At 35.5% G+C, this 26,737-nt stretch overlaps 1 protein-coding gene across 1 annotated transcript; it reads right to left on the reverse strand.

Moving 5' to 3' along the window:
* Positions 1-74: 74 nt before the first annotated feature.
* Positions 75-26,279, reverse strand: LOC128245020 (uncharacterized). Its single transcript, XM_052963218.1, has 4 exons — positions 26,165-26,279; positions 8,415-8,614; positions 2,333-2,563; positions 75-500 (listed from the first exon to the last, which is right to left on the reverse strand). The coding sequence occupies exons 2-4, from the start codon at positions 8,470-8,472 to the stop codon at positions 178-180; spliced, it is 612 nt and encodes a 203-aa protein (XP_052819178.1). The 5' UTR covers positions 8,473-8,614; positions 26,165-26,279; the 3' UTR covers positions 75-177.
* Between the last annotated feature and the right edge of the window lie 458 nt (positions 26,280-26,737).

The following is a 26,737-nucleotide window of genomic DNA, read 5'->3' on the forward strand; positions in this document are numbered from 1 at the left end:
AACATATTCGGTTATTTTATTCTGTATTTTGACAAATATTATTGTTCAAATATAATTAAAACGAACAATCAAACGAACAAATACAATTAAAGTTCTCCCAACAACGTCTTATCATACAATGTGATGCTGGCAAACTGCTCGAAATTCCTTACACATGAATTGGTTTCTGTACTGAATTTACACAAGATACAAGGCAATCACCAAAACTGCGACTGATGACATGAACCCTGTCGTCGATGAACCGCTTGTTGGTTCCGTGGTTATCTTGGGGGTCGTGGCTGTGACGCTGTTGCTAGTAGGGAAAATACCGGTGGATGTGGTGCAGTAGTCGCCATTATATTCGACGGAATCAAACGCTTCGGTCAGTGACTCCAGTGAACTTAGGAACTCTGTTTGATTCTCTGCGTCTAAGAGTGAATCAATCTTCCGGCACGTGTCCTCGGTGTCTGCCGGCTGAGGGATGCACTCACGCGTCACTACCGTTATCTTCATCCCGGTATCTGAAATCTGACTGATTAATTAAAGTGACACTCGTATTCAAAATTTATGGTGGCATACTTCTGCCACCAGAAAACAGAACAGAACAGAACAGAACATTTAATTAGATACAAGCATATACAGCTTATGATCATCAAAACAATCATCATAGCCTGCACAACAGGATATATAAATTAGCATGAATTCAAACAAAAAGAAACAACAAGAAGAGAGCAATAACATCCAGTTTGAGTTACGCTGTAATATTAATTATATTGTCTCTGATCTGATTTGCCTTAATAGTAAATATAGCCAGTTTGTGTAACAACGACTTCTTCTTAGAGTTAAGAAGAGTAATAAATTTTAACATACAAGGTCGTGTTCGATAATAACTAGGTATATAATGATCTCTTAAGTGTTTATATCTATTATATATCAGTACAAAATGATATTCATCTTCAATGGCATTCAGTGAACAAACATCACATCTCCTTTCATGTCGGGGAATGCTTCTAAAACGGCCTTCTTCTATTTTAAGCTTGTGAGAGGATAACCATATTACTAGTTACGTAACTAGTTAACCACTTAATTAACTAGTTAGTTATGTGGTTAACTAGGTACATAACTAGTTATTTTTTCAATAAATAAAAGATCTTAACGGGAAATAAATGCATGTTAGTGCCTACAACTGCCATTCTTGTATCATTTTACCAGCTTAATGTTAAGTGGTTATTTTACCAGCTTAATGTTAAGTGGTTAATGTTAAACAGTTATCAATAAATAGATATTGTGTAATATTTGGAATACCCGTAATGTACCATAATCCTTCTTCTGCATCGGCTCGGGAAGTATGACGATGACTAAAGGGTGACTGTGTATCAATGCAATGGAGCAAAATAATGCTATTTATAGATGTAACTGGTTAACTAGTTGCGTAACTAGTTAATCACTTCAATAACTAGTTAGTTATGTAGTTAACTATTTACGTAACTAGTTAATCACTTACCACTTATCCAAAATATCGCTAAGTGGTAAGTGATTAACTAGTTACGTAACTAGTTAATCACTTAACTAACTAGTTAATTATGTGGTTAACTAGTTACGTAACTAGTTAAGCAGTTATCACTTATCTATAAATAGATATTGTGTTATATTTGAAATACCCGTACAGTACCATAATCCTTCTTCCTTATCTGCGCGAGAAGTATGACGATGACTAAAGTGTGACTGTGTATCAATGCAATTGAGCAAAACAATGCTATTTATAGATAAGTGTAACTGGTTAACTAGTTGCGTAACTAGTTTATCATTACATAACTAGTTAGTTATGTAGTTAACTATTTACGTAACTAGTTGATCACTTACCACTTATCCAAAATATCGCTTAGTGGTAAGTGATTATGTTAATGATTTTGTTGTTTATTTGCTTGAAATCAGCTTCAGCCAATAATAAAGATGAACACGCAGTTAGATAAATGAAAGAAGTTGATGTGGTGAAAGTCTTACAGTGTTTGAATGATCCTTTCATACAACGGACCCCAGAATAAACATTTATTTCAAAGGTGTTAATTCAAGAATTCAGGCTAATGCAGAAGTCAGTTGTTACCACGTCCCCCCCTCCCCCGGCCTTGGATTAAACTGGAGATAGTCGCGGAAATTGTTTTTACCTTCCAGGTGGCCTCGCATTGCCGGTGAATGCGGTGGTTTTGTCTGTGCGGGGAATGGGCCTTACCTAGAGACCCTGGGATGCGGGGCATTTGGCGGGGAAAAGTCAAAGACCGAAAGTCACAGTCCCCGTTATACCACAGACAGGGGGGGGGGGCGTGGTTTTAATTGACTGGTGCTAATAACATACCCGGCAGATTAGCGGCTGTAAAACCCATACATGTCACGGTAAATGTGAAACTAGCACAGGCATCAATGAGACCAGGACCAGCAACTGCGCATGTCTCTGTCGGGGCTGTGTTACTAGCACATGACTCGTTCCTTAAAGAATCCAAGGACGACATCATATCGTTCAGCAAACTTTCGATATATTCCGGCATGTTGATGTATTCGAAATCCATGTGCATACAGCTGGAACATTCTGAAATAGTAAAATTATAATTCATCATTACATAATGAAACAGACTTCTTAAATTGCTATGTGCTATATGGCTCGGATCGTACATACGACTTCTCGCTCTGCAGGCGAACACTCTACTGCGTCGTTATAAAAGTTAGCTATATCTTGCGAGACATTATAAGCGCTGCTGTATTCATTTCGAATACCCGGTTGCTCTCCCCCCCCCCACCCATTCTCTCTTAATTTTGCAATACAAGCGTTTGAAATATTCAGAATGGTATATTCAAATGGTCAAAATGATTTCCGATTTCTTTGGCAAATGTACCAAATATCCAACATTCCAAATTAAATGGGCATGCAATACGTATTTTATCACCTTTTATTCCTCCATTTCTAAAGAAAGCGACAAACTAATAAAAAATACAATGCATAATTAAATCACTTAAAGCTGCACTTTCACAAATTGACCGTTTGACAAATTTATTTCTGGTTGTAGAATGACCCAATGTTTGCGTAAATGTCTGGAAACCTGAGCTACAAGGCTGCTGACACAAGATCAGAGCGCAGTTTTTCATATTTACTTTCGAAATAAGCTGTTTTATGGCTCAACGCGTTACTTACGCGTTAAAAGAGCTTTTCGACCGTTTTTCATACAATTTGGATTTGTGCTATTGTGAGTTTCCTTATCTGACTGAATTGAAGGGATTGATACCTAAATCAGATGATTCTGATACAAAAAAACAACAACATTTTTTTATGAAAACTGCCAATCTTTGAGAGTGCAGCATTAAATATTAAGTCAAAATAAGTGATGCAGGAATTTTATTATAATACACAATCATCATAAACGGTTCGCGCCTACATTTTATCGATTCTTATCCCATCCCATTTCATCCATTATAACATCTCCAATCCCATCCAATATTATTTTGTAATAAAGCAACTGTCGCATAATTATTCTGTTATGTTATTCAAAACTATACTAACATTTTAACAATTTGACACATGTGCATGGTAGACCTTTATATCCCCTAAAATCCCATCCCATCTCGTCCAATCCACTCTAATCCCTAAAACCATCCATTCAATCCCATCCCATCCTTCCCCGCCCTTCCTATCGGTCGGTCGGTCGGTTTTTCATTCATGTCGTTCGTTCGATTTCAGTTGGTCTGTTTGTCGGTAAGTCGGTCGGTCAGTCAGTCATTCAGTCAGTCAACATCAATCGATATATCCAAACATTATTCCGTTTCTTTGAGTCTATCCGTGCAGTTATTGAAGAACTGCACTGTAATATGACAGGATGCTGAAACAAAAGTGGACAAGATCTTTTCTATACATTCTCTGCACATATTTACACACCGTATACATATGCGACTGTAGCCGCGCGTACACGAACATTTACATTCTCTGCACACCGTGTACATATGCCACTGAAGATGTGCGTACATGGACACTTACGTTCTCTCCACACCGTGTACATATGCGATTGTAGACGTGCGTTCATGGACATTTAAATTCCCTGCACACCGTGTACATATGCGACTGTAGACGTGCGTACATGGACATTTACATTCTCTGCATACCGTGTACATGTTCGACTGTAGACATGCGTACATGAACATTTACATTCTCTGCAAACCGTGTGCGTATGACGCTGTAGACGTGCATACATGGACATTTACTTTCTCTGCACACCGTATACATATGCCACTGTAGACGTGCGTACATGGGCATTCAGTTTTCTCTGCACACCGTGTACATATGCCACTGTAGCCGTGCGTACATGATATTTACTCTCTCTCTCTGCACACCGTGTACAAATGCCACTGTAGACCTGCGTACATAGAAATTTACATTCTCTGCACATTGTGTACATATGCCACTGTAGACGTGCGTACATGGACATTTACATTCCCTGCACGACGTGTACATATGCCACTGTAGAGGTGCGAACATGGACATTAATATTCTCTGCACGCCGTGTACATATGCCACTGTAGACCTGCGTACATGGAAATTTACATTCTCTGCACACCGTGTACATATGCCACTGTAGACGTGCGTACATGAACATTTACATTTTCTGCACACCGTGTACATATGCCACTTTAGACGTGCGTACATGGACATCTGCATTCCCTGCACACCGTGTACATATGCCACTGTAGACGTGCGGACATGGGCATTTGCATTCTCTCCACACCGTGTACATATGTGACTGTAGACCTGCCTACATGGATATTTACATTATCTGCACACTGTGTACATATGCGACTGTAGACGTGCGTACATGGGCATTTACATTCTCTGCACACCGTGAACATATGCCACTTTAGACCTGAGTATATGGGCATTTACATTCCCTGCACGCCGTGTACATATGCCACTGTAGCCGTGCGAACATGGGCATTTGCATACTCTCCACACCGTGTACATATGCCACTGTAGACGTGCCTACATGGACATTTACCTTCTCTACACACCGTGTACATGTGCGACTGTAGAAATGCGTAAATAAAAATTCACATTCTCTGCACACCGTGTACATATGCCACTGTGGCCGTGCGCACATGGACATTTACATTCCCTGCTAACCGTGTACATATGCCACTGTAGACGTGCGTACATGGGCATTTACATTATATGAACATTGTGTACATATTCGACTGTAGACGTGCGTACATGAACATTTACATTCTCTGCAAACCATGTACATATGCCACTGTAGAACTGCATACGTGGACATTTATATTCTCTGCACACCGTGTACATATTTCACTGTTGCCGTGCGTACATGGGCATTTAGTTTTATCTGCACACCGTGTACATATGCCACTGTAGACGTGCGTATATGGACATTTACTTTCTCTGCACACCGTGTACATATGCCACTGTAGACGTGCGTACATGGACATTAACTCTCTCAGCACACCGTGTACATATGCCACTGTAGACGTGCGTACATGGACATTTACGTTCTCTGCACACCGTGAACACATATACCACTGTTGACGTGCATACATGGGCATTTTCATTCTCTGCACACCGTGTACATATGCGACTGTAGACGTGCGTACATGGGCATTTACATTCCCTGAACACCGTGTACATATGCCACTGTAGACCTGCGTACATGGGCATTTACATTCACTGCAGAATGTGTACATATGCGCCTTTAGACGTGCGTACATGTACATTTTCATTCTCTGAACACCGTGTACATATGCCTCTGTAGACATGAGTACATGGACATTCACATTCTCTGCACACCGTGTACATATGCCACTGTAGACGTGCGTACATGGGCATTTTCATTCTCTGCACACCGTGTTCATATGCCACTGTAGACGTGCGTACATGGACATTTACTTTCTCTGCACTCCGTGTACACATATGCCACTGTAGACGTGCATACATGGGCATTTTCATTCTCTGAACACCGTGTACATATGCGATTGTAGACGTGCATACATGGGCATTTTCATTCTCTGAACACCGTGTACATATGTGAGTGTAGACGTGCGTGCAGAACATCTTTATTTTCTATGAATGCCAAAATAATATTTACCTATTTTAAATATAAAAACTTTTTATATATAACTTATTGTGTATACACTTATTGTGTATACACCACGTGGTATATGCCGTAATGATTTCTATGCGAGTTCAATGAAAAGGTGTCCATTATGTCCATTATGTTTAGTTGTGGCGCTAGGCCGCTGAAGTGCTCGATCGACTTTTTTGAAATAAAATGAAAAACGCTTCAGAGTGATAATTTGTGCATAAAAACAGTAAATATATCATTGTTTTAGAAGAACAGGCATGTTTAATGCTTTAAAATAGCTGACTGCTTAATCGACGCTTTTGAAAAAAAATATGTTGATTATCGCTAATAGCTTCAAAGTGTTAATTTGTGAATTCAAACAGTTAATATATCATTGTTTTAGAAGAAAATGCATGTATACATGCTTTGAAATATGAAACCATGTTAGGCCGCTAGACCGCCAGGCCGCTAACTTCACGCCGCTAGGCCGCTGAAGTGCTCGATCGACTTTTTTTGGAAAAAAATAAATAAAAAACGCTTCAGAGTGACAATTTGTACATAAAACAGTCATTGTTTTAGAAGATCAGGCATGTTTAATGCTTTGAAATAGCTGACTGCTCAATCGACTTTTTTGGAAAAAAAATGTTGATTATCGCTAATAGTTTCAAAGTTTTAATTTGTGCATAAAAACAGTTAATATGTCATTGTTTTAGAAGAAAATGCATGTATACATGGTTTTAAATAGGAAACCATTTTAGGCCGCTAGGCCGCCAGGCTGCTAACTTCACGCCGCTAGGCCGCTAGACCGCTAACTTCACGTACATAGTGCCGTTAAGAATTTCAAAATTCGCGCGTGTTTAATGGTCCGCAAACTACACTCATCCGATACACGCTCACTGCGTCAGATTTTGTGTTGACAAAGTGTTAACAAATGAGGTTGTATTCTTAGTCAATAAGATGATCTTAATCAATATCTTAATGATAAAGAAGGGCTTGTTTGCTACGCTCGATCCGCCCATTCTTAATGATTATGAATTTACTTAACGCCAACCTATTACACAACGTTTGATAACATGATACGTTCTATTATAACCATCAACTATTTTCTAAACAACACGTGTGTAATAAAACAATATCTCACCGCATGTTTGTAATTTTGAACAAGTCATACGTTGTTTACTTCTCAATTATAAATTGTAAATGCGTTTTTTATTTACATCGAAAGAGGAAAACGAATGTTTGTAAACAATGAAATAACAAACAAGAAGTGCATAATAGTAATTTTCCAGCAAATTATAGCTGCACTCTCACAGATATAGCGTTTTTACAACTTATTTATGTTTTGTTTTGAAGAGAGCAAATTTTTGCGAGAATATTTGCAAACTTAAAATCAGATCGGAGATTTTTATATTTCCGCTCAAAAAATAATGTTTTATGGCTTAAACCGTTACTGAAAGTTTAAAAAAATGCATAAAACAACAGTTTCTTCAGTTTAGATATAAAAATCGGCGATCTATTTTTTGTCAGCGGTCCTCTATAGCTGGTTTCCATTGATTTTCGCAAAAAATGGCTCGTTCCAGGACAGAAAATAGAAAAAAAGTTGCCAAACCGTTTAATCTGTGAGAGTGCATCTTTAAACGTTTATTTCATACATTTTGTTTTAATAATTACTATTTATCTAAATCAATGTAATGTTGTTTTCGTTTTAGTTGTTAAAAGAAATGTGATATTTTCACTTTATTTCATGAACACCATTCTTATAACCTTCTTCATCACTTCATGTATTTAAACATGACGTCATGAACATGCTACAAACTATGACGTAATCAAACCTAGTGTGACGTCACCATTAAACGGAAAGCAAATTTCGTAGTGTATAGTGTTATAGAAAGTAGTATTGTTTACCTGAATGTGAATTCTTCTTTTCTGGTAAAATTAAATCGATATTTAGTAAATCGTACCAACAAAATTTTATCGTTGTAATTATGAGTTTGATTGTCAAGAATTAGTTTGAATTTAACCAATAACATACATGTGTTAACACCTTCATCAAACTAGAATTAATCCATGACTACACAAAACGTTTTTTGTTATCATATTGTTTGTATTGCAATATTCAATAAAGAATGTGTTCATTAGCTATTAAATGAACGTTATGTCATTTAAGTTATTATTAATTATAGCATCCGACCATTACTTATAAATACAAGTGAACTTATATTTACACCAATCCGAGATCTAAGTACATGAATGTTATATCAATATATACATACCCAGAGCGACAATCCGAGATCTAAGTACATGAATGTTATATCAATATATACATACCCAGAGCGATGCATTGAGAAATCGTGAACAACAGCAGCAAACAAATCCTTGTATCCATTTTGAAAATAAGTTTTTTTGCAAAACCAAGATTTTATTCCGATGTTTTCTAACTGGTTACAAGTATACTGACAATTTATCTGCAGCGATGTTTCTATTATCGATTCGTTTGACTGAACAGGTCGCGGTCAACGCACGGAGTCCTGCAACAAAGGGTACGGGTGATAAGTATCCGTCTTCCCTTAATATTTGACAGGTTTGTGTTTAAATACCAACTCAACCTGAAAGTTGAATTTATGGTCAGCTAGTCCACCAAAAGAAATTTAAATACAGTAATAATAGAGTATTTTATTAAATAGCCGTCGGCATGAACTCATTATTAGGTTACTGCCCAAGATATAATTGACGGCGATCTGTATCCTTAACTGAATGAAAACAATGAACAAACTCTTCGTCAATTAGACAAATTTTAAGCTATTGTAATGAATCATTTTGAAAACCCACCCGGCATTTAAACACATAAACCTGCTAGATAATCATAGAAGTATTTTCCTTTTAAACATATCTACATCATTTCTTCCCTCTGATAGTAACACACACAGCCTGGTTATTTAGTTATTAGTATACTATTGTATAACCTTATATCGAATGTATGTATGTGTAAGTATACCAATATAGTTGTAAACAGATGTAACTGCATGCGCAATGGAACCCGTTAAATATAATCATAGACCTGGTATTTAGTGTTCCGTGATTTTTTTTATAAATAAATTTAAGAGGTTAATACAATCTTCCTTGATACCCTGTTCAAGACAAGCAATATAACTTTCTACGTTTGAAATTATGAACTTGAAGAACATTATTTTCCTTGATTTGATGTTATGTCCAGTAGGTGGCGTGTTGTAAGTTCTGCATGAGTTGTTGAGGGCGCTAAATAGTCATTTAGTTTCGGGGCGTTTGACTGACTGTACGGATTTAAAATAATGTTATAAACTATATTATTGTAATGTTATGTCCAGTAGGTGGTGTGATGTAAGTTCTGTATGAGTTGTTTTAGGCGCTAAATAGTCATTCAGCTTCGGAACGTTTGAGTGACTGAACGAACGGATTTTAATTTATAAAATAATTTTATAAACGATATTATTGTTGTAATTTGGATTAAGGTTGAACGCGACTATGAATTTTTTTTCGAGTTACTGTCTGAAAATTGGTATACGAATGTTTTGATCAGCAAAAAGTATTAATTAAGATTTTCGATTTTGTGTTTGTTGTTAGCTGAAAGCAAATATTATTGCTCCTTGATTTGAATATATCAATAGTAAAAAATTCCGGAAGAACATGTAGGTGTTTATCAACTTAAAACTTGAACTGATAAGTTTGAAAGTTCTTTATGATATACAGTTTTGTGTACCACATGTATGTATGGTATATGCATGTTAGAATTATGTAGTGATAACTGATACGTGTTTTGTACTGGGTTAGTAAAAATAAGACAAAATGGACTAAAAGAGGAACTCCGGCATATTTATATTTGAACGTACATGTTATTTATATGTAATGTATAAATCACTTGTGAGCACAATGGGAGCGGATTTTCAGATCCGGTGTTGGCTTTATGTTGGGTCTTCGTTGCAAAACAGCTGTGTTGTCATGATTGCTGATCTTTTGGTCAATATTATCAACAGTCCCAATTATGCACCAGTCAATTGTAACCACGGCCCCCCAGGTCCGGGGATTGCGGGGACTTTGACTTTCGGTCAAGCCTACCCCGGGTAAAATTCCCGCCCTGCGGGGCAAACTGATGGTAAAATCCCCGCCAAATGGCCCCGAACCCCAGGGAGCTTAGATCAGGCCCATTCCCTGCTATATGTTGCATGAAGACAAAACAACTGCATTCACCCGGCCACCTGAAAGGTAAAAACACGGCCCATGTCCCCGGCTATCCCCGGTATACCCCCGGACCTGGTGGGGCCGTGGTTACAATTGACTGGTGCATTATGACAAAGAGTAAAAAGCGTTCTAATGAAGAGCCGTCACTGTGAAAAACAGCCGATCAGCCCGACAAATGTCTAATAATGACGGACAAGACACCACCGCCTTCTCGAACTGTAGCGTCAGAGGTGTCCGCAACGGCTACACCACCGCCGGGAATCTGTCCAGTATCATCCCCCTATGGTGGGCAGTACATGACCCCTCATCTCGAGTATATGTCCCAGCAAACCCCGCCGTCCCATATTCGGCTGAAAGTCCAACCACGCCGACAGCCAACTGTCGTGAGTCTCAATTTAAGTTACTTATGTGATGAACAAATTAAGTGCCATCGAAATTAGACTCTTTAAACTTAAAATAGAAATCGACAAAATTGAAAGTGACGTTGGTAAAATAGTGAAAAATGTTTCTTTTGTTGAGGTGCGGATGAGCGATATTGAAACAAAATTCTCAATTGTTGATTAGAAAATGATTGATATAGAACGGAGTCGCCAATGCCAATTTGACAGTGATGAGTGCAATGTTCTTCAAACGAAGTATTTTGATCTTTCAAAGACAGTGTCATCACAAAAATTGAATCTATCTCGAAGGAATCTGATAAATTAAAGCTGATTTATTTTCCTTGACCAATGAATAAGTGGATATCAAAGCTAGATCAATGCGTGACAATTTAATTTTCTTTAATGAGGAAAGTTCCTATGATACAGAAAACTGTATTAACAAAATGCTGTCATTTTACGACACAGATTTGGCTTTCCATGGTGCAAGTGAAAACTTGCGCATATATATATATCGGACTCACGAAGTCGGAAGCTACGAAGCTGGTTCAAATGCTCCATAGTTGTGTTATTTAACTTTTAACAGGATAAGCTGGCCGTTAGAGGTGCACTCTTACTCCCAATTAAGCTTTTCAAAAATGAAAATAATTGTTTAAATATACCAAAAAAATAAATACATGTCAAAATTATTGTTTTTTTATGAAGGATATAGAGTTCAAATTGAAATAAAGGTGCAGAAAACACGCTATTTCAACCCTATGAGACGATAGTAGATCGCAGTAAATCTTTTAGCATTCATCAATCGTTTAATATTTATTTCGTATTCAGCTATTAAATACATGGTAGCAATCTTGTTATCAGTAATAAGAATTTTCCATAAATGCATTTTTAGGAAGTAGTTGATGGTTTATATATCGGCAAATAGCATTGACAAACGTGTAAGTGATCAGCCGGAAACCTTTCCCATATATGCTGCACGCTCGACATGAACGAAGCGTTAATCCCTAACCCACGACAGACTTTATATTAATAATCATTCCAATACCCACGCCGGAAATGCCGCAACGCCAAGGCGGAAGCCAGCAGTTCAATCAGAGACGCCCGCGCCAGGACGAACCAGCGGCGGACTCCCGGGACTGCCCTTTAAGTTAAATCAATAGTTTACTGGTACAGACAATGACCTATAATTTATTCATTGCTATACTTCTCTGGAGGATTCAAATGAAAAGGTAAATCAGAAACTCGTCATTATTTGAATTTGATTTCTTTAAAGATATAATCAAGATATAATCAAGTCGTAGATGTCTTTGTTATCGGTGATCTTTAAGCTGCACTCTCACAGATCGAACGTTTTGACAGCTTGTTTTTATTTTTTGTCTAGTAACGAGCCAATTTATTTGAAAATGCATTTAAACCAGTTATATAAACTATGAATAGCAAACAAACAACACGACTGCGTAAAGAAAAATAATATAATGAAATGTTCTTAACTTGAAGTGTAAATAACCATTGTGTATTTCTATAAGTATATATTCTGCAATTAATTTTCTTAAAAAATGTAGGAAACCGAGTACATTTGATTGTTTGGTTATATTGGAGTTAAATGTTCTAATATGTCCAAAAAGGCATTTTTTAATAGCCGAAGTAACCCGAAGCTGTAATATGTGTACACATGACAGTTCCAGGCCCTAATTTTCTGAAGTTCTGAGGCGTAACAAGCTACAGTACTTTGTTTCATAAAGCTTCACTTATGTTTTTAGACCAAAAATAGTTTTCCCGACCAAAATTAGTTTTATCGGTTATGCATCTGAAAACATTATTTTATTATCATATATTATCGAAATTGCATAGAAAAATACCATTAGAGTACAAAAATGTAGTTTGCCTTTAGTGGGGTGCGGACCCACGCCGGTAAAGTCAAGACAAAAGAAAATATAACAGATGCCTTATCCACTAGGCCACCAGAACGTATACAAACATCATGGATATATTAACATTTTAGCAATACATTGATAACATCACGTGATAATGCCAATTAACCTATCATGCAGCAACGAATCGCTCATAGCCGTTATTAACGCTAATGAAAATTGTGGTCTTCAAAGTCATTATTTGAGCAAAAATTACCATTTGCTGAAGGGGTCCTGATTTTGGTAACTTACTTTTAACACTTCTAATGATTTGCCACACTTTATCTCGTCATACAAAAAACTACAACTGCACCATACAAAACCATTAGAGGGTCGCTTTAATCTTGCTTTTACTAAATAAACATAAGTTAATGGTGATTATCATGAAGAAAAGTTCCTTTTAAAGTCCAAAAACTCCTAAGAGTGTTAAAAATACACAAACCGAACCAAAATAGAGAGTTTATATCTTAACCATGTTATAAGATGTTTCGAGGAATTAAGGCATTTTTATGTGTTTAATCATGCAAGATATGGGCTTTTTAATCGTTGGACGTATTATTTAACATATTTAACGTATATATTGATGCAAAACATTATTTTTAGTTAACCTGTTTATACGATATATAAATATAATATCGATCAATAAATGCATGTATTATAAGCTGCATCCATTTCATCAGAACTGTTTCCATCTTAGAAATCTGATACAACAGCCGTGTATATATAGCTGTGAAGTGTGTTTAGGGTATTATTGGAATGTCATCTTAAAAATAACATGTCATTATCCTGACTTCTTTTCATGTTAATAGGAAGTTTGAACTCCGAGGAAAGTTTAATCAATTCACCGTCACGCGGAAGTCCATGTACCCCACCAAAATCACCATCGGCCACGGTGCATGCGTTTGAATGAAATTTATGTCCATGCCTTATTTTTGTACTTTAATTCAGGTTAGAACATATAAAACTAAGGATGAAATCACAAAAACATTTTTATTATTAATGTTTATGGCTTACTGTTTTAGCAGACATATCGGGCCAATCGGAACTCCTCTGCTAGTAACAAGATATGGCCTCGGATATAATACGGGTCGTAAGAAAATAGTCCATCATGGCCGACCAAGAAGATGTTCAAACAACCAAGATATATGTTAGCCCAAAGACAGAATGAGGAGCGACCTTTTACCACTTATTTGTGTGTAAGTGTTATTTTTATACTTACTGTATTTTAATAAAATATAAAAATATTTTTTTAAAAGCCCTAATGAGAAACTAATTGGAAATGTCATTAATTCTTAGTGGGTGGGGTCAAGTCTTCTTTCATTTGACAGATTCTAATATACAGTCCAGAGAAATTGCCTAACGAACTCCTCATTTTGAGAAAAAAGGCTTATCAGTCTATGAAATTGAACCAGTCAATTAAGCATGTCACCCTGCTGGGCTATTTACTTTGTGTATTCCCAGATGTTTCTTGTACTGACCAATTTCAGTATTATGTTATATATGTTCGCATTGAAGTTGCTATGAATGAATTGTATGTATAATCAAAGCACTGATAGTGCTGAACGGGTTGAACGATAATTCCCTGTATGTGATAATAAGATAAAAACCAACAACATATGACTGATAACATGGCACTCGCTCGCTCACTCTCACGCCTGCCCGTCCACTCATCCAACTTTCCGACACACCGGCCCATCCACTCACTCACCAACCCCTTAAAACCCACTCACAACCCACCCCACCCATCATACTAATTCGGTGTGTTCCATGAGCTGTAGAATAAAACGGGCATGATAGCAAAAGGTTATATTCAAATTTAACTGAACTTTTATACTAGTGTGTTATTCTATTATGCCTATCAACTACAATTTTAAGTGAATGTGAACACAATTGTAGTATAGAAAATACTATTTCAGTTCAGATTACAGCTTAAAAAGGAGAGTATAACAAATTTACAAATGTACATATTTAAACCAATTTTCCATAACAGCACTATATGGAAATAAGAATCATTAGAATATTCAGAGTCCGCAGATGAAAATAGAATTAGTTTGAAAGTAAAAGTTCTGAACTCTGTGATGAAAATAGCCTGCCCTGATATTGAATGGCCTACAGACTCAATACTGGATACATACAGGGTAGGGAAACCTGGAGATTATAACAGAACTGTAATTGTCAAATTCAAACACGCTGAAAGCAAATTTAATGTTTTTGTGGGTAGAGAGAATCTCCGAAGTAACGTTATAAAATTTGCAAATGACCTTACGACGCGTGAAAAGGAGTCGCTTTATAAATTAAAACAGAAGGGGCAAACGGGGTAATATTATAAGGGTAAACTTCAGATACGGGCCAACAAAATACAAGACTCTGACGTTGTGAACACTCGAATCGTTAGGCGGGCACACAGGAGTCGCGACCAGCAAGCTAATCCAGAGCAGCAGACGCAGAGTGACGCTGGTGAAATGGAGACTGAAGCTGCACCAGACAGTGTACACGCTGAAGACTAGGGGGATGGTCAAGGCTCATATTTTAAGAACTTTGGCATAAAATGTATTTCTTGGAATATTTGTGGAATATATAGTAAACTAAGTAATGCAGAATTTATAGAATACTTGATTTCATTTGATATTGTATGTCTTCAAGAAACTTGGTGTTTAGATCTAAATGATATTCAACATATTTTACCTGGATATTTTTGTTATTTTTGTCCTGCCAAACAGTCTTCTAAAGCTGGTAGAAATATGGGGGAGTAGTGATATATATAAAAGAGCACCTTGTAAAACATGTTAAACGTATTTGTGAGGATTTCATTTTCGGAATTATACTAGTTTTAAAAAAAAGTTGTTTTTGGACTAGATAAAGATGTACTTTGTGTGTCACTTTATAATCCTCCCCCTTCGTCTCCTTTTTATGATGATAAAGCATGTAATGGATTAGTCGAGTTTGAATCGTTGTTGTGTAATAGCGAATGTAAGTTACAGAGATATGACCTGATGCTGTGTGGAGATTTAAATGCTCGAACTGGTTTATCTAAAGATTTTGTTGATATAAATTTTAATGTTCCGTTATTCGCTAATTTGGAAATCTATATTTTTGAATGATATAACTGTAGATCGTTATTCTAAAGACACTACTGTTAATACTTATGGAAAATTGCTTTTACAGTTATGTATATCATACTCATTATGTATTATTAATGGTCGGATTGGGGATGATAAAGGTATAGGAGATTTTAAATACCACGGTAATATAGGATCGAGCGTTGTAGATTATTTTATATGCAGTCATAGTATGTTTAATATATGTAATAATTTTCAAATATATGATAACCCGGAAAGTGATTATGTGCCGGTAATTTTGTGCCTTGGTAACAATCTAAATGCAGATTGTGTTGTTGAAGACAAATGTGAGTTTATTAGCAAAATATATTTAGATGAGAATAACTGTGAGCAGTACCAAGAGGTGTTAAGACAAAGTATACTCAGTGGTGATTTTAAAGCGATTGATGATATGATGGAATTAAATTCTGCAAACATTAGTAAATTAGTTGAGGAGTTTCAAAAGTGCATACTAATAATGTCTGATCAATTTGTTAAACAAATTAGAAACCTAAGAAGCCTAAATTATGTTTGAACTGGTTTGATAAGGAATGTAAAGACTTGAAACGTGCTGCGGTACGAAGTCTAAGATACACAGATCGACGAAATCCATGACTAGATTATTTGAGTATAGGTTAGCGAGATCTAAATATAAATCTGTTTGTAGATATAAAAACTTGCAGTGCCAAAAACGCACAGCTTTGGGGCTTGAAATGTCAATGACTAATTAAGTTATTTTGGGGTAAAATTAAACTTTTAACAGGACGACAAATGGCTGATCCGGATATAAGTGGTGAGGAATGGCTAAACCATTTTAAAAATTTATTTCAACCTGAGACTGAAGCAGGTAATGATAATCGTATTGTCAACAATTCTAACAATGATGTTGACAGCATAGATAATAACATATTAAATTCCAAAATTGAAGCCTATGAAATAATGGAGGCAGTTAATGATTTAAAGTTTAAGGCTTCTGCTGGTGAGCTACAAGCGGGTGATGGTTTATATTATTTGTTACCATATATGATTCATATTTTTAATCGTATATTTATGTCTGGGCAATTTCCAAGAAGCTGGACACTGTCTATCATTGTACCAGTACATAATAAGGGAAATTATGATAACCCCGATAATTATAGAGACAAAGCCCTTGTAGAAGTGTTCAGCAAAATATATATAAGTATTCTGAATAGAAGACTAACATTTTTTACACAAGTTAATAACACTATAAAAGAGTCCCAAGCAGGTTTTAGATGTGGTTACAGCACAGTTGATAATGCTTTTGTCTTATATTCTGTTGTTAGCAAATACTTATGTAAAAAGGGTAAAAAATTATATGTCGCTTTTGTGGATTTTAAGAAAGCATTTGATAATGTTGATAGATGTAAGCTATATTCGTGTTTATTTAGACAAAACATTAAAGGAAGGTTATTAGACGCTATTCAAGCAATTTATACTGATGTTAAAATGTGTATCAGATGTAAGGAAGGCGTTACTGTGCCATTTAGTTGCCCAATTGGTTTAAGGCAAGGTTGTAATTTAAGCCCGATTTTGTTTTCACTGTTTATAAATGAGTTGAATGATTATATAGGAAGATGTGGTACACATGGTGTTCAGCTGTCTCAGTCAGATATAGAAGTGTTCCTTATTATGTTTGCAGATGATGTTACGCTATTGTCGGATACAGTTATCGGTCTGCAAAGGCAGTTGAATTCCCTTTATTTATTTTGTTCTGATAATAAAATGCAAGTAAATATTAATAAGACAAAAAATTTGGTATTTAAAAGAGGTGGGCAGTTATCTCGAAATGAGAAGTGGAACTATAATAATGAAGCCATAGAGGTAGTACCAGGGTTTACATATGTGGGGATATATTTCAGTAGTACATTGTCATTGTTTAAAATGTCTGAGAGCTCTGCTCTAAAAGCTAAGAAAGCTTTACATTGCCTGCTTAAAGGCATTGATTCTTTATCTTTTGTAAACTCTAGTGTGTTTTTTAAAATGTTTGATACAAAAATATCACCGATTATGCTATACGGTGCTGAACTTTGGGGCTTGACTCCAATGAATGTTATTGAAAATGTGCTTGTTTATGCTTGTAAAAGGTTTTTGAATGTATCATTTAAAGCATGCAATGATGCGGTTTTGGGTGATCTAGGGCGCTTTCCTCTACATGTTCATGCTTCTAAACGATGTCTAAAATATTGGTTTAAAATTTTAAAACTTCCTAATGATAGATATGTTAAGTTGTGTTATAATATCATATTATATGTTGAAATTGTATGATAGTTTAGGTTATGAAAACTGGGTTACTATTTTACGTATGAATTTGTATAAAAATGGTTTTGGTTATAGTTGGGAAGACCAGTATGTTGAAAACGAATTTGTTTTTCTTAATGAGTATGTTACTAGAATAAGGGATCAGCATCTTCAAACATGGAATCATAAGTGTGCAGAAAACATGAAACTTAATAAATTGTATGTGCATGTAAAATCGTGTATAAGTGTAAATAAATATGTGAACTGTATTACTGTGAACAAGTTTCGAAGATGTATGGCTAATTTTAGATGCTCTTCGCACCACCTGGCTATTGAAACAGGCAGACATTCTGGAATAGCTAGAGATTTAAGATTTTGTTTATTTTGTAAAAACCTTGTAGAGGATGAATACCATTTTGTAATCAAATGCCCATTGTATAAGGACATACGAGAAGTTTATATACCTCCGAAATATTATACTAGTCCTAGTCTTCATAAGTTCTTTTTGCTAATTGCATCTGAAAATGAAACAATTATTAAGAAATTGTCTATGTACTTGTTTTATGCTGATAAAGTAAGACAAACCTTTGTGAATAGCAACTAACAAGTATTTGATGTATATCGTGGTACTACTCCAATGTAAATTTGGTCAATTTGTCTGATACATCTCATATTTGCCTTATGTGTCAACACCCTCGTTGTTTATAATTGATTGTATGCATATGTGTATATGGGCTGGAGGCCTTCATGCAATAAATATTTGAATTGAATTGAATATTCAGAAGTATATGACTTACACGCGCAAGGCTAGACATTGTTTTAACTTACACACAAAAACATACATGTACAGAGGAAAATGACCCAGCTTACCAATGTTATTTGGTATATTTATTTTGTTTCACTTCTAGAAAAGTGCAGGCAGAAGGGAGAAACCAGCACTGGATTAATTATGGATTGTACATATGAATGTCCTCCCCTGTAGTATCTTATCTATAGAATTATTATGCAATACAGTTACAATTAGCTCAACACCAGACCTTCAAGTAGTTTTTTCAGTTTATGGGAGTGATCCCATTGATATCCGAGTGTATAAATGTGTTTTACTGTTAATATACGCAAAATATTACATACTTGTGCATGAACTTTTTTTGTAAATCAAACATTATTTCAGAGACTGATTTTCATTGAAATAAAGTACTTTCGAGTATAATTTTCAACTCAAAGCCTAAAAAAGTGCTTTAAAAAGAGGTACATGCTTGCATACAAAAAATATATACACAAACCCTTCTAGGGCATTTGAACACCTCATTCGCCTACACAAAATGGATGATTAAAAGTTAAAAGATGATCATGAACTCACAATGTTTTGTTTTCGGTTTTTGTGTTTGATTAAGGGTGGAATATGCATAACTTTGCTGCATTTTTTTGCACTTTTTTACAAACCAATGCACCTGATTTGTTGACGTTATCATAATATGGTCACAGAAAACAGTGTATTCATTATATTCCCGCTTCACAGTCAGGTGGGAATTATTTAGGAACTGCTCGCGTTATCACGTCTGTCCGTACGACAGTAGGTCCCTCCGTCCCGTATTTCTCGATTCTATGTTTTTCATTCATGTCCTATTTTTTGCAGAACTGAACACCATAGCACGAAGTTGTGTCGCGCTCAAGATCCGTGCCCCTAACTTCAAGGTCATGCGTTTGTTTGGCTCTGAATGTGCTTTATTGTAGGCAAAGTGAAAATAATGGAGAAATGGACTGGCTTACGTTTAGACCCTCTGAAGTGTGTTTATCTATGAAAATGCTTGACTGTATCCACAATAGGAATCGTCAGACCCTATAAGTGTAGAAGCCTTATGTGGTTAAGAATACCGATTGTTATGCTGCTTAGGTGTTTGCTTGACACATGATGGACTTAAATGTAGCTGCATTTGTGATTATTTGGAGTTGGATGTAGAAGAGCCTTACTGTGGTATGTTTGGCACTAGATTAATTTCATTGCAACATAATTTAGATTTACAGAGCACTGAATTGACTTGATTTATTGGGGTTTTACCGCCATCTTAACTAGTTTTTAGTCCAAAGAAAAATGTGTGTCAAGTAAACCAGCAAGCTCATAGTGTTGACGTAGTGGTACGTCTCGTTTCAATTCTTTGATTTAGAGGTTATAGTGTATACATAACCAACCGACACACTTTGTATGCGTTTTTTTAAATTGCGATCAATGGTTTATTGTAAACTTGACATATGGGATACATTTAAAGTAAGTGTACCTTTTTATAAAAAAGGTAACGCATCTTACCGTTCAAAGATTGAAAGTAAAGAATTCCCTCTGATGGTTAATGAAACGCAGTTACCAGTGTTACTTTTAAAGGCATAGTTCAAGGAATGTTTGGCATGACAATCCCCTGCTGTGAATCTCATGCAAATTGTAATGATGGCACAGTAGGGGCTAATTTCCTGTTTATTTGTGTATTGGCTCAGGGTCATTTAGGGTCCATTTCTATAATAAAACATCCAAGACTGCACAACATGATATTCAGATCAGATATCTGATAAGAAAATTAGGCATTTAGATAAGATCAATACACAGACATTGTGTACAATTTTTTTTTAGAAGGTTTAAACCAGGCCTTTAAGCAATACTTTTGTAAATCACTTTGATGTCCATGCATTGTAATTGCATCAACAATAACGCATATTATTTCCATGTAATTATTTATTTACACATTTGCTTTCTTTTGTTAAAAAACCGTTACCAGAAGATTATAGTTGACTGATCCAGATCGTACCTATGAAGTCTGCAATAATGTTGCCTTTCTTATTCATAACAACAGCCAACCATTTAAAAAATAACACAAGGTGAATGTTCTTATATGAAGAGCGTTGATTTAAAGTTGACTTGTAAAAACTAATTGTGACGAACTTTTGCGTATAAATACAGGTGAACCCCTTGGCTCGAACTCGCTTGGCTCGAATTCCTCGTTGGCTCGAATTGAATGTTAAGGACCGATCTCTTTACACTGAGCGTAAGTTTTTCCGCTTGGCTCGAATTTTCCGAGGCTCGATGTATTTTCGCCGGTATACCGTTTTTAAAATTACCGTTGTCATGTGGGATTTGGGCCAATCAGCAATGCTATATCTTTTTACAACGTTTAGTATCACGTACTGGTATTACAAAATTATTGTCAATTGGGCACTTCATATATAGAGCCTCATAGAGCCCCTTTATTGTTTGTTTAGCACAAAATGATCATTGGACACGAAGTGGACTTGAGAACATCTGTCTGTGGTGACTGTGATGGGTTGATGGTAGCCATAATAAGGATAAATGAGCCCTGGCTTGACTTTTAAGAGCCCGTCCGGGGCTTGTTTGGTCATGAGTCGGCATGTCTGTAACCACAATAAGGATGCAGAGGGCTGCTGGAGACCTATTTTGTCTACAAGACACAATTTGAAATTGCGTCCTAATGGGGTTTGAGGAATTTAGTGGACTTATAGAAATACGTTTTTGCTTTCTAAATACTGTTTCGACCTTGGGAAAGATGTTTATTGGGCTGTTTGGTGCTAGAATAATAACATATGTAACTTGTTTTGCACTGGATGCATGGTTGATTTTTAATATGGGAAAAGAGATAAAATATATTTATTAGCTGCTTTGTAATTGTATTTATGTTATGACTTCAAATAAAACGAAGATTTTATCAAAACAGCGCTGTCGACATTGATCATATTTGCATTTTCACATTCAAATGATGATTTTGACCTTCATTTTGAAATGCGTAGTATTTTATCATGAACCATTGATATCATCTATTCGTTACGATATGTTGCGTTTTTATGCCACGTATGCAAATTTGCACCTGTGGTATGTTTTTGAACGCGTTTATATGGTAATTGATAACATTGACTTGTTAATAAAATGCCATCAGCTTGTGTTGATTGGAACATGAGACATAATGATGAAGCTCATTTTATTCACGTCAGATATTAATATCAATATTTATTACACCGATATGATGTTGCAGTAATTCAAGAGAAATAAAAGATGTTATCTTGTCAGAAAACATTTAAACTGCACGTATTTACGATTGTTTTTTTTTTTCATTCTTAAAAAAATAAAAACCAAGAATGTGTTAACAACCAAAGTATCAGCTGAAATAGGGGTGTGCGGGCTTTTCATGATAATTTAATGTATTTAAAATTTTAGCAATCCATGTTGATAGCACATGAGTCTCAAAGAAAGTAAAAAAAAAAAAATACATTTAAAAAGAAAAAAATGAATATTGAAAACATGGGATATTTTGCATGCTCTGGCCTTGAAATGATCATTCCATGAATTGTTCAATGTTGTATTCTAAGAGTCTTATTATAAAGAAATACAATACAATTAATTCTTCTATATTTAAAGTATACTAAATCGGTTCGGAAATGTTCTGAACGACAAAAACAAGTGAAAATACGATGTACAGCTCGGTTCTCAGAAACATGTGTTAGAAATTTGATACTAGCTGGGCAGTCAATATTTATAACTCTGTGGCTTGCTTTAGATCATTATCACAGAGGTGTTAATGTACACTGACCCTGGGTAACCTTTATCAAAATGATAAGTTTTGAGGGCAAAAACTCTTGACTGTATAGTAAATAACAATTTTGAAGCTCGAGTGATCAGTGGCAAAAATTAAGAAAACAAATACTCTATTTGACTTTTTTAATAACAATTTATTTATCTCATACATTTCATATCATTAACTTTATTTTTTTATAATTAAAATTTACATTCTTTGTATGGTGTATGGTTTATATGTCCGTGAGTGTTGGTATCGAACAACTTAATGTAATGGCACAAATGAATGCCTCGGCCTCGGCCCTGTTCACTAATATAGCTCTCTAAATAAATTAGATCTTCATTCTATTGGTTTAACAAAATGAGTTTGAACGCATAAACCAGCACACATTTCTTTCAAGACTAAATGCTATGATATCCACCAGTGGTGGTGATGCAGAAACATTGAAAAATGATGACATTTTTACTGTGTTAATGAAATGCAGACATTTAAATTTTAATTTTATTGTCATTTTCAGAGAAGAGTATGGTACCAGGGTTGCAGCTGACTCTGATTCCCGGCTTCTTCTAATGAAAAAAGGCAGATGAGGTATTGGTTGTACTATTCTATTTTCGAAATTCGGACAATAATTTAACAGTCAAGTATCCTATTGGTTAAAGCCCAAAAGTACCTGCATGTTTGTACAATTAACCAACAAGGATTGACAGTATTAAAATATTAACATTGTAGATGAATTTAAACATGATAACAATTTCATTTCATATTTTTTTAATTTACCAGTAGTCCAGAGCTAAAAGCTGCTCTCTCACAGATTGGCAGTTCTTCTTGGTCATTTTTCAAAAGCACAAAGGAGTATTTAAATTAAATGTACACATATAATTAATTATATGGCTTAAAGCAATAGCAAAAAATATTTTCCAAACAAATGAAATCTGTTTTATTATGTGTGACCTTATATGACTAGTTGGAGGAATTTTTACCATTTTTCAAACTTGTATATGAAAGACTGTGATCTGATATTATGTCAGCAGTCTAATATCACTGGTTTCCATACATTTGCACAATAATTGCCAATTGGCTTGTTTAAAGATAAAAATAAAAAAAGGTGTCAGAACAATAAAACTGTGAGGATGCAGCTTTAAATTGGTGTTGCACTTAATATTTTGTGAATACTTTTCTGTTGTTGTACAGGCTTTTAAAATAATTGATCTTAAAATATAATTCCTATTATTGTTGTATTTTCTGTTTTCTATTTCAGGCACTGGAATCCGAATGTAATCAAAAATGCCATTGTATGAGGATTGACCTGCAATGCATGGAAATCATCTAACACAACTGCAACGCCTACCTTGGAAAAATGAGTGCAAGATGGAAACAAAGCGTTCAGTGGAACATCTTGTCATCTCAAATATTTGATGACTTACATACTGATGTGAAGTTGAAGATAAAAGTCATCTGTTGGTCTGTGATTATTAAATAAATCCGAACATATATTTTAAAAGGGTAATATGGTAAAGGATTTATCTACGCTTAAAGTAGTTTTCCTATATTATGGAGGGAAGATAACTACAAAAACAGAAACAGATGGCATCGGCAGACCAAATAAAGGAGAATTTTTTTGTTCAGTTCAATTTTTAAGACTTCAGAAAATCAGTTAATAGGGCACATCCTTGCAAATGCCATATTGACAACTGGGCTCTTTAAAATGTGAAAGTGGTCTAGAGGATAAGCCTCAAATTCAAGGTTGTGAGTTCAAGACCTCCAAGATACTTTCTCTTGACCTCAGGAAAAGGATGTCCATACTTGTTTCTACTTAGGCAACAGACTTAAGAGTGATTTTGTAAGCTTCCAGCTTGCATAGCAATCTGATAAGACATACAATAAGATACTAGCTGACTTGCAAACAGTTTTTCCATTTGTGTTGATTTATTTTTCAGTCTGTTGGAATGTTTATTAGAAGTGATGCGCATTGCTTACTGCAACCAATATTTATTTTCTTTATTAAGTTAAATTTAACGAACACATAACATGACTTGTGATTTTACAGATGCAGGTTTATTTCGTTGATTGTATGAGTTTATTTTCTCAAATGATGTAAAAAAGTTATTCTGAATGACTGTCCTTTTTTGTTTGAAGAAAATGTGTTGAGGTTTTGGCATAGCATAGTGTCATCATCATCACCATCATTGTTGTGTACAAATAAAAATTCAAAACAATGTATTAAAAACCAAACTGCCAAGCCAAGTACTCAAAGAGGCACAAGGATATTGCTAAAGAGACCGGTAATACATTTAGACAAATAAAATGCAAAGAAAGATCTATAATTCTGACATATGGTAATGCTGTAAATAGTCCTCTCATTGTGTGTTTATGGGTTAAGTGGAGACATACAGTATTTTTTGTAATGAAGACTTAAATTTGTATGGCAACTTAAAGCCATATATGGGGATTAAACGCCAGAAATATTGTGAAGTCTCCCAAAAGACTCAATGCACTATAAAGGGCTAAATGAAAGTAAAATGGGAGCAAAACCTAATTTATCATTATTTTAACATTGGATTGCATACAGATGGCTCTGATATTACTTGACTAATATTAAAAAATTAAGAGACATGTTGATCCAAACTGTAATTATTCTTGTTTGCATGTTATGGAGTTGGACATAAAAGAGTCATTTGGTGAAGAGTGATCTTAAGGCTAATTATTCAAAATAGATTAAGTATTATTGAAAAAAGTCTGGTATACATTGCTGAAAAGCTTAGTAACCTGGCTAAATATTTGTTTAAGGCTTTTATTTTAAAAATAAAATCAGTTGAGTATCTTATCAGTTACTCTTTTGGTGTTGTTGTTTTTAATAAAAAATGACAATTTACTCAAAGATATTGAGACTAATAATTATAGATTAAGACAAATATAATGTGTAAGGAAACTTCTAATGAGTGAGTTTTATCCACTGCCTAGGAGGTAAAGTGAAGCATGATCTGCCTTGAACAAATACAATTTCAAGACAAGTTCTGTCAACTTAGTGCACCAGTCAATTGTAACCCCCCCCCCCCCCAGGTCCGGGGGAATACTGGGGTTAACCCGGGGAAATGGGCCGTGTTTTTACCTATCAGGTGGCCCTGCAGTGCTGGGTGAATGCGGTGGTTTTATCTTCGCTTAAAATATAGAGGATAATGGACCTTACCTAGAGTCCCTGGTTGTGTGGGGGCATTTGGCAGGGATTTTGCCATTGGATCGTCCGCGCAGGGTGGGGATTTTAGCCGGGGTAGGCTGTACTAACAGTCAAAGTCCCCACTATTCCCCAGACCTGGGGGGCCGTGGTTACAATTGTCTGGTGCATATCCACATGAACGTTGTACTGGTACTCTAACAATTGAGCTTACTGCGTGGATAGTCACCGCCCCACCCCAACCCCACAGAACTGTTTACTCAAAAAAATCTGCAGCCCAAACCCAACAATGCTGAAGTAAAGGCATGCATAGATTTCAGCTGGTAAAGCTGACTGGGTGCCAAGCTCACATCCATCCTACCACAACCCAAAAAACTCTGCGCAAGGCAATCAATGATTTTACAAAATAGTAATGTTGTTTTAATGGCAAGGCATGGTGTGAAAAATAACACGGCAAAGTATGACTTAAAACTTACATTTCATGGGGTATTCCTATAACTGTTGAGAAAATGTTGACATTTAGTCCATGCATGCATTTAATCCGATGTAATGATTCATGCATGCCATAAACCGTATGATCATTTCAATGACTGTCAAGTACATTTTCTGTGTGCTCACGATTTTTCTAGAGGAAATAGAGTGCTTCAACTATAAGGAAACATCTAAATATTCATAAAACGAACATTCTTTGAGGTTACAATAAATATTTTCTTTTAAACAAGCACATTTAATTTAACAACATCCATTTCCTTGTTGTTACAATGGGCCTTCATTACGCGAATTAAAAAACGGTGTTAATCGCCGGCAGCCGCATCGCACTTTCGTATATCCTTACTACTATTTACGAGGTCTATCTCGAAGCTTGCCGGAGATGGCCGAGTTGTTAGGATTGATATCGGGCGTGCAAGGTACGTTCATTTTTTCTTTCTGTTTTTTTTAAAGTGACACTTATTCAAAATCAATCTATACACATGTTAAACAAACATAAATTTTGAGTGATAAACCTTCAACTACTAACAAAGTAATGCATTTATGGAAATTTTTTATTA

The sequence above is a fragment of the Mya arenaria genome, chromosome 8 (genome assembly GCF_026914265.1).
Source record: "Mya arenaria isolate MELC-2E11 chromosome 8, ASM2691426v1".
Classification (NCBI taxonomy): domain Eukaryota; kingdom Metazoa; phylum Mollusca; class Bivalvia; order Myida; family Myidae; genus Mya; species Mya arenaria.